The 9,684-nt window shown below is 48.0% G+C and overlaps 1 protein-coding gene across 2 annotated transcripts in view; it reads left to right on the top strand.

The window, feature by feature from the left end:
• Positions 1–893: 893 nt before the first annotated feature.
• Positions 894–9,684, top strand: part of ELAVL1 (ELAV like RNA binding protein 1) — a 22,121-nt gene continuing 13,330 nt past the window's right edge. Inside the window, exon 1 of one of the 2 annotated variants that reach the window (XM_010140218.1) lies at positions 894–1,074. In XM_010140218.1, coding sequence (XP_010138520.1) covers positions 903–1,074 — 172 coding nt within the window. In that variant the 5' untranslated portion in view covers positions 894–902. The remainder of the gene's footprint in view (positions 1,075–9,684) is intronic. The other variant, XM_010140219.1, reaches the window with a different exon arrangement.

Below are 9,684 nucleotides of genomic sequence, written 5' to 3'. Positions count from 1 at the left end.
TGCGGAACCTTGTTGCTCTCTCTTGCAGGATGGGGTTTAGGAATCCTGGTTTTGACTATTTAAAGTAGTTGCAGAAGCATTATAAAATCTGCTGACCTGGCAGGGCCTGTCGAGGGCGGGAGCTGTAGACGTGCTCTGCCCCAGCGCTCGGTCCCTGCTGATGAGGACTAAGGCAGTGTCTTTGTGCGAGGGGATTTCTGGGTGTTTTCTCAAGGCTTTTTTTTAATAAAGGTGAAAAAATAGAAACTCTCAGGTACTCAGTATGCACCGAAGTGTTCTCCCACGGATTCATCTGTTTCGTAGGTGCAGCTGGGCACAGGAGACCCCCGGGTGACCGCTAACGCCAGGGCCTTAAGGTGTGGGCTGAGCAAGGTATGAAGGAGAAAACACTGAGAACGTGAACAGTCCCCGGCTGAAATACTGAGCTGGGACTGGCAGGTCTGGCCGCTGCTCCTCGGTCTGTCTTGAGTGGTCTGGGCAGAACTGGAGTGAAGTTGAGGCGGCAGTTTGGGTTCGGGCTAGTCAAGTGCTTGGCTGTGGGGAACCTGTTTTTTAATTGGGCACTTCTGAGTGCTTTGGTGTTCACAGAACAGGGACAAAACCTGTCTTGTGCTTTTTGTTAACATAAACCTCCAAACCTTTAATAGCTCTGTAATGGGACGTCGTTTTGTAAAATGCTGTGCTGGTTGGTCTGAAAGAATGAATTGTCTTGGAAATTTCAACAAATAATATTTTGTTTTGTGAGCAGAAAAAATGTGTCATTGAAACAGTTGCTTGTTCTCTTTTTTTTTTTTTTCCTTAAATAAGCATTGAAACTTCTTCCAGGTGGAGCAAGTTTGGCTTACTGAGATGTAATGACCTAGAACTTACCTGAGATTTTTCTCTTTGCAGATATATATACAATGTCTAATGGTTATGAAGACCACATGGCTGAAGATTGCAGGGACGATATTGGTAGAACAAATTTAATCGTGAACTACCTCCCGCAGAACATGACGCAGGATGAGTTACGGAGTCTTTTTAGCAGTATTGGCGAAGTGGAATCTGCAAAACTTATTCGGGACAAAGTTGCAGGTATAATCTAGTATATAAGACGTGTTCACTTTGTGGTGGGCTGCTCAAAGAAATACTTAATTGAATGCAGTTTAACGCAGAAATAGGAAATATTTGTGTGTGATCAGACTATTGGCCATGGTCCCAGCAGTGCGGACTCTAGATAACGACTGTTAGGAGGACATGATACTTAAGGCTGAATTAATGACTGTTTTGGACACGGTTAAGAATCCCGAGAATTGCAATTCCTAAATTTGAACATCAATAGACGTGTCTAAAATGGGCCTGAATTTGGTCCCCAGCTTATTTATTCTTCCCATTTCTGAGCACTCCTGACTGAGCTCTGAATGTGCAAACAGCCCCTCTGCTCCTATTTCCATCAGGAAAATGCCTGAGGCGGCTGCAGGCCTTATCGCTCTTCAGGAATTTAACCTGTAAGTTCTTCAAATAGGATTCGTAGCAGCAGCTTTAAAAAATGAGAGGAATGAGTTGTTCAGGTCTGTGACACTTAACGTTCCCTTAAAAACGAACAGATGCTGGTGGAGCAGCTGGTTCCAGTAGAGCATTTGGTTCCAGAAGCTTTTTAGCTGCTCGAAGACGATATTTTAATCTTGGCACTGTTAAAAACCTTCATTTACAGATCCTGGTCATTCTTGTTCAGAATTCAGAGAATCTTGGGTTTAGTGGAGGGCCTGGTGGCTGCTGTTAAGCAGCTGGGGTCTGTGCTCAGCCCGTGGACGGTTGGTGGCCTTGGGGAACTTCCTGCTGCATCGCTCAGCCCTGTGTTTCCGAATCCAGCGGTACGCAGATCATTATCTAATCCTCAGTGAAACAGCTCTGGAGCTACTTCACTGTCTGTAAAAACTGCCTGAAAGCTGGTGAGACACAAGAGAATTCTTTGTGTTTACCGATTTAGTGCTTTATTTTATTGCTGGAGCATAGACCTGAGAACTGGTTAACAAAAACCTTCTGAATTTTCTCTCAGAACAGCGTCTCTGCTTTCCATGTCTTTAGTTTTCCTCATTTCTTTCAGATGAAGTTTCACCTGACAGCCGTCTGCCCGAGTCTGTACTTACAGGATGTGTATGTAAAATCATAATGAAATAGTTGTGTAAAATTCTGATTTCTTTGAATATTACGATAGCCGAGCGCTCGCCCTAGATGTCATTGCACGGTTTGAGATGCGAGAAGTAGCAGCTGGCTCTGGAGGCTGCTTTTCGCAAGGGTGTAAGACCGTTTGTTTAATGCTGATCAGGTACCATGGCTGATCCCACCATAGACTTTCAGACATGAAACTTGAGACTGCGGGGTGGTTTAAACTCCAAAACACGTGCCTTTGTGCTGCTTCTGAAGAATCGGGAGTACAATTCCTGTTAGCGCTGCGTAGGCCCCTCCAGTCTCTGTGGACCAGGGGCTGGTTTCTCTATAAAGCCATTCCAAGTGTTTAGTTCTGCAGGGCTACATTGCCAGACCAATAATTTTTTTGCCACTCAATTTTTCAGTCACTTGCCACACTGTTGGGAGCAGTTCCCAGGCTTCTCCGGCTCCGGAGTGTAAACCTTGGCTGGAAGCAGCTCTGACAAGCACAGCCTCCCAGCACGGTTCTTTCCACTTGCATTTTTCTGACCCCGTGGCAGAGGATCAGGAAACTAGAGCTGCAGAAAAACCTGCTCAGCTCCCTGACCTTGGCTTCCGCGAGGTCAGATAAGTCATGCCATTGGCATGTGGAGCGGCCTGGACAGCAGGAGGTGACCTCTCCTGTTGTGGAATCAGACTTGCTAGATCAGTTTAGTTCCTTTCAGTGAAATCAGTGCTTTGGTGCCCCGTGATACTCTGTTGCATCAAAGCAATTTGTCTTTGGCATTGCCTTTATTGGCTGTGTTTGCAGAGTTAAAATCAATGGTTGTCTGATAATGCTGATTTTTCATAAAACAATGAGTGATAGAGTGATACCTATATTTTTTTATCAATTAATTCTCAATTAATGAAACATGTAGAGCAGAAAATGTCTTCTGCCTGCAATTTTTAATGACTTACTGAACTGGCCTCAGCTTTCTGGAGGCTGATTACTTGGATTCCAGAATCGATTTGAAAGCCCAAGTGTTGTTTTGTTTGAGCAAAGCATTTCGTTGCGATCAGAGGATTCACGTTGCTGGGTTTTGTTTCAAATACAGCACAGTACTGAACGATATGTTCCGTGTGTGAGAGTGTACTTGTAAAGTTTGGAGAAACTCTTTGAAGTCTCTCGACTGCTCATGCTTTACTTGGCTGTCGATGCACGCTGCAGGAAGTTGAAAGCGGCAGCAAACCCTCGTGTCTGTTTACATTCCTGACGGAATTTTCCGCTTTGTGTGCACATGGCTTAAGGCACTTGGTAGAAGCGTGACTCTGCGTTGGTTTTGTTCCTTGAGACGTGATAACTTCTTTTTCTGTTTTTTTGCAGTAACCGTAAAGAGAAGCTTGAGCACAGTAGATGAACCTCAGACAGGGTGCAGAGCTCCCCCAGCTCTTGCTGGTCATACTGGAGAGTGGGAGTGCTGGGCTCTTTGTCCCCCAGTTTCTGTGTCGCACTCTGAGCTCTTCTGGAGCTGGTTTTGCTTAACTTGTGCTAAGCGGGTCAGCCCTCAGGGTTGGTGGGCAGGTGTTGGATCGTTGCTCTCTTGCTCGCTGTACTTGTATTCGCGGTGGATAGTCTTGGACATCCCGGGTTTTCACAAGAACCCTGTAGAACTCATGCTGGATGTTGTTCTTCCTGTCAGACCTTAGACTAGTGCTAACCATACGCTGGGGCTTTGAGCCCTGGCGCAGTGTTAAACGGTTGCTCCCAGTATAGTGGGCGCAGTGTCAAGTCCAAGAGGTGGTTTTCACTGTGGTGTCTCCTGGCCTTTTGTGGTCACTGCTGAGGCTTGTGAGCAGCTGGTGACCCGGTTCAGCTGATGAAATCCCTCTTCCTGCGGCTCTGGCTCGTGAGGCTGGGAGAAAGGAAGAGTGTCGGGGTTGGTCCCATCAGCCTGTGCTCGCTGCAGACACAGTGGTGCTCTGTGCCGATGTCCTGCCCAGCAGCAATGTGTGTGGTGTTAAACGTCCTCTCGAGGAGCAGCTCCTCCTGCGACAGACGGCTCACTGGGAGCAATATGTCCTGTCCCGTAGTTTGCACTGGGGCTGTGTGACTTTGCTGGGCCAGCCGGACCCTGGAGTCTGGGTTTGCAGCCAGTCTGCCATGCTGGACTCCCTTGCAGGTGAACATTTATGATCCCTTACATGGCAGGGGAGCTCCTTTTATTTCACTACTGCAGTGGAGTCTGGTCTAGAAACAGAATTCTTAAGTTTTCTTGTTTTGTGGGGAGTATTTAAGTATTCTCTTTGGCTGAAACCGTTTCTTTTTGCATGAAGAACCACCATGAAGTTGCTTGTGCAGATTTGCTGTTAATGGTGTTACTGGAACACATTGTTACTCCTGTTTGGTTTTTTTTCTGGCTTTTTAATACCAGTTGATGGTGTGCAGTTTCTTTAAGCACACATTCAAGAGCGGCCAGCAGCAGTGGTTAACTTAACAGTGCAAATGGTTTGCAGGCAAACTGGCCAACTACTGAAATCGTGAACGGCCTCCTAGCCTGGCCAGCGTCACTGGAGCCCTTTATCGCAAGGTTGGCCACATCAAGTACATCAGAGGCAATAACCGGGTTTACAAGGGCATGGGAATACCCTTCGCAGGGAGGTTACTCCAGTTCTCCAAGTGGGTTCAGAAACAGCAGCTGGTGCGGCAGTTCCTGGGTGCTGCTTCTAGATGTGCTGGGAACTTCTGAGACTGTTGAGGGACTCCTGGCACCTTCTGAGGAGCTGGAGTGCTGGCTGCTGCCAGGGCAGGACAGCTCTAGAGACCTTGGCTTCTGGCAAGTTGCTCTGAGCTCTGTCGGGGGTATTTGATCAAAGGGAGATTGGAGCTTTTGTTCCCAATCACCCCTGGTTAGGGAGTGTCAAGCACCTTTTTAGCTCTTGCTTAAGACAGGCCTATGGAACAGTCAGCCTAGAGCATCACTCCAGAGTGCTGGGACGGCACAGCAGTGCGGATGGGGACCTTGGACTGTGTTGGGACCAGCCTGTATGCTCTTGGCTATGGTGGTGACACAATGCCCTTTCTCCAGCAGTTATTGGAGCAGCCGTCCCTGGACCATCAAGGGCCTTGACCCCAAAAGAGGGTGGAGGTCTGCCGGTCTGGCGCTGCAGCGCTGCAGGGAGTGCCTGGGGCCTCTCGCTTGGGCTGGCCTGAGAGACATGTTCTTATCACGGCAGGAGGTGTGTGCTGCTGCAGGACCTGTGTCACCACGGGAAGGACCTGTCTCAGAGGTTGGTGATCAGCAGCACAAAGTCCAGCTGAAGGCGAGTCACTAGGTGAAGTACCCAAAGGTTTGATAGCAGGGCCAATTCTGTTTAAAATTTTCATTAATGACTGGGGCGATGGGACAGGTTGTACCCTCAGCATGTTTGTGGCTGATACCGAACTGGGAGGAGTGGCTGGTGGCTGTGCTGCCATTCCAAGGGACCTCGACAGTGTTCTCTGAAAGCTGTGAGGCAGGGCTGGTCTAACAGAGCATGGCGTCCTGCTGGGTTAGGGGTGAGGAGATCCTTTACTCCTTCTGGAGATGTGGCAGCGTTAAATACGTTCATGCTCGGTGTCTGTCCTTGTGATTCGTAGGCACAGAAAGTCACAAAGGCCGACATGGCTGGACGGGACATTTCTCTGCTTTACAGAAGCTGACATCTTCTCTTTGCCTTGCTTTTCCCTTACCAAGCTATCAAAATGAACCACGCAGCAACCTCTAATATTTCCCAGTGTGATTTGAGTGGGAGTTACTGCTCGACATCTTAGAGCGCTTTCATTCTCTCTGGCGGAGCGGCAGTGAGTTTCTGCAGAATAACAGTTCCGTTCAGAGCTGAACTCCAGACACTTGCTGAGGCTTTGCATTGTGATGTTTGCAGCTAAATAAGTGCCATTATTGGAAAGCTGAAGTTTCGAGATGGGGGGGCGTGGGTTTTTTCAGCCCTCAGCGTCTTGAATAGTTTCTGTTCCAGCCATGGGTGAACAAAATTGGTCAGAAGGTTGAAAGAAAAAAGAATTTGTGGTAAGTAGAAGAGGCATTTCCCTCTCCAAATCTTCCTCAAGAAATCAGCCTGTGGTATTCACGCTCGGTTTTGGGCCTGGTATTTTCTGTGTTCGCTTTACAAATTCTTTTCATTTCAGTGCATCTGGGATGCTGGCAGTTCATCTGGAAAAAGAGCCCTGGAGCGACTTAAATCTCAATAGAAAAACATTCTAAAAAGGAGAGAAAAAGGAAAAAATGTGAAGAGAACATATAGAAATGACAAGTATGTGGAAGGGCTTCATAGTATGAAAGGGATGACTAAAAATAAAAAAGCTTTTGTTTTCAGGATTTAAAGCTGTGGCTCTTATTGCAGGTGTTTGAATTTTGTCAGCACCGTGGAGGTAGTGAGGTCCCTGGAAACTGTCTCTGAGCTGTGGCAAGGAACAGACTTAGTCAAGTTGGTGTTGTAGCTTCTACCCTTTTTCTGAAGAGGAGCCTGTTTGAATTGCTTGTGGTCTTTGCTGTTTCAAGGCACGTGCCATCTGTTTTCAAATGGAGGAGAGGCCACTGTATCTGTAATTCATAATGTTTTGCTGGGTGGGGTGAAGGTCGGGCTTTCCAAACCAGTGAAATGCGATTTTGCCCTCAAACTCCCATGACTGAGACTCTTCACTGTCTGACTGTGGCGCAGGAAGAGGCTCCTGTCCTGGTTTAAAGGGCCAAATTGAAGCCGTAGGGACACGCTCTGTGTTTGAAAATCGTTATTGGTAGAACTAGATTATTCTCTCTTGTTTCTGTTTCAATCCAAAGTCTTTCCAGTAAGACGTGGAAAGACGCAGAAGCAGGAGTTGGCTCAGGTGACAATCTGTGTCTCGGTCGTAGAAACATAGTAAGGCTGAATTTGGTGACCATGGAGGAAAGGAGCTGACCTGTGGCACCGACACCGACTGGAGGTCGTTGTTCTTTTTGGTTTTGCTGCATTCCTTTCAGGTGTCAGCTGAAGCTCAGGTCTGGCTTTCCTGGGACTGAGTGGACAGTGTTTGAAATTCCTCCTCCTGTGCGCTGCTGTTGGCACCAGAGCCCTGCCGTGAGTTCCCTGCTCAGCTGGGCTGCTCCGCTGACACGTCTGCTCCTTGTCCTGGGTGCCAGGTTGGGAAAAGGTGCTGTATACCTGGCGTTGCCTTGTCTCTGAGGGCTGGAACACTGCCTCTGCACCATGCGCCCTGCCTGTCCGACCTTGCCGCGCTTCTGCGTTGGCATAACCCTGTTCCTGGCAGGCTGCTGCTGAGGTGATGCTTACCAAGAGCATCGCTGCCCTGCAGAAAGCCCGCACAGGGCCCATCTGAGCACTGACTCCACTCACCACTTTGGATGCTGCTTTTTCAGCCTATCAGTATCTGATAGTTGGACGTGGTGCTTCTTGATGCTTTTGTAAGTATTTAAGCTCTATGTGGTTGTCGCTCTCAGCACCTTTTGTAAAGCCAAACAAACCAACCCACCAAACTCAGCTCTCAAGGTGCCACATTCTCCCCTGACGGACCTTTGGGGAGATCTGTCCCATCCTTCTGTGTTATTTCCTTGGGCTTTTTTAATTTAATCTCCGGTTCAGGAAAAAAATTCTAAACTAAAATGCCTTCGTGCTGAGGTGCTCTGATGTAGCAGGAGCCAGGTTTAAATTCCATTTTTCTCGGGGATGGGATGGGGAGGGTCTGTGTTAGCTGCATGGGAGGGGGCAGCTGGTCTGCAGTGAGGTGGGGGAGGAGCACTGGCTCTGGTCTGGTGGGAGCCTGCCCGGGGAAACGAGAGCTGTTGGGCGGTGGTGGGAGGGGAGTGAGAAAGGGTGTAGTAGCTGAAGCAGCGCATCTAGGGGAGCTGGGAAAGGAAGCAAGGACATGGACAGAAAACCAAGTGATGCACAGAAAGAAAATGAGAGCCCTGCTTCATGAAAGGGCTTTTTATTGCGGAAACAAAACTAGATTCTTTCTGCGGATGGAGTATAGTATTTTGTTTAAACTAGGTTTTACGGGCTGTTCATCCAGATAAGGACTTGCTTGTTCCTTTTTTTTTAACCTCTGTCACTTGAGTACATTTGCGTTTATGTATATGCAAACATTTTTAAAGGTTTTTTAATTACTCTCCACTGAAATCGTTTGAGTACTGTGGCTGCGCTGCCTTCCTTTGCACGGCGGGTTTCTGGCAGGCTCTGAACATCGTAACAAAGCAAATAACAATATAAATCATAGAGCTCTGTGTGTGCTGATCCTGTCTTTATGTCCTGGCATGCCCTAAGAGGAAGGTAGTTTGTGCTGTTCAGGAGGAGAGAGTATGGGGTGACGTCGCGAAGCAGAGAGTGTCCCTCAAGTGATCTGTCGGGGAAGAGGTGGAAGGTGCCTCTTGCAGCCACAGGGCTGTTGTATGGTACACATCCCAGCCCCTTCAGAGAGGAGAACTAGGAACAACAGCAGGAGATGGCCGAGAAGGGTGGTATTAAGTATTCAGAGCAAGATAGATTCATATATGTTGTTAATTTTGCATTTGGTGGCTTTTTTTAGCGTGTAAGGACTGTAAAGTCATGTTACACTGGTGGAGTTCAGAGGTGGTGAGTACAGACTAAGAGGGAAGGTCTGTATTGTAGATTTTTGTGGAGAAAGGTGGGTAATTGAGGTTTCCTGATCTAAAGGCAGGTAAAAATTACCTCAAATGTAATTTCTGGGTGATTAATGTCACATGCCTACAGCAATTATGAGAAAATCTGGTAACAGTTGTAATCCTGCAGCTTTTCAGACCCTTCTTTTACTCTGTGTTCGTTTCCGTAACCCCCATTACGTCCCTGCTCTCTTTTCCCAGGACTTTCAAGCCCTTTGATAAGGAACAGTCGTTGACCAACTTGTATAAAATTAGAGGTGGAAAAGGTGCAGAATTCTGCTCAGGTGAAAACGGTGAAGGCGGCCAAGGGCTGTTGTCACTGCTGGCGGGTACTTGGGGAGCAGACACACGGAAGGGTCAGCGTGTGTCAGCTCAAGGACAAGTCAGTACGCAGTATGAAGAGCTGCATTTGGAAAAGGAGAGCCTTGGGGGGGCTTGGAGAACTTGCCTTCAGAGTACTGGGGACAAAAATCCAGCCACTTGTACCGTGAAGCTGGTGGATGTGTTAGGGAAAGGGGGTGTGTGCCGGTGGTGATTATGGCAACTGCATCCAGGCTTGTGGCCCCTTTTGGTCCTGAGTCCCCATGAGCGCTGTTACTCATATGCAGGATAAAACCAAAGTGAAGCAGCTTAATCTTTTTGTTGTTGATCTCAAGCATGCACAAACGTACAACCTGTCTGTCACTGTGCAGGGAAGCTGCCGGGTTCTCTGGGAACTCCTGTGAAAGCAGGGAGGGATCCTCGCTCATGCTGGTTGTAGGCTGAGCCTGGTTTCTGTGACTCAGAGTACTCCGGGTGGTTTAATAAATTTATATGGTGTGGAATCCTGCCTCTCTTCCCCTGCCATGAGAGCACGTCACTCCTCTCCAGCGCAGCATTCTCCAGGGAGTGACTGCTGGGG

Source organism: Buceros rhinoceros, unplaced genomic scaffold (genome assembly GCF_000710305.1).
Source record: "Buceros rhinoceros silvestris isolate BGI_N320 unplaced genomic scaffold, ASM71030v1 scaffold14987, whole genome shotgun sequence".
Lineage (NCBI taxonomy): Eukaryota > Metazoa > Chordata > Aves > Bucerotiformes > Bucerotidae > Buceros > Buceros rhinoceros.
Note: the sequence above shows the minus strand (reverse complement) of the source record. Positions and strands in the feature narration are given on the sequence as shown.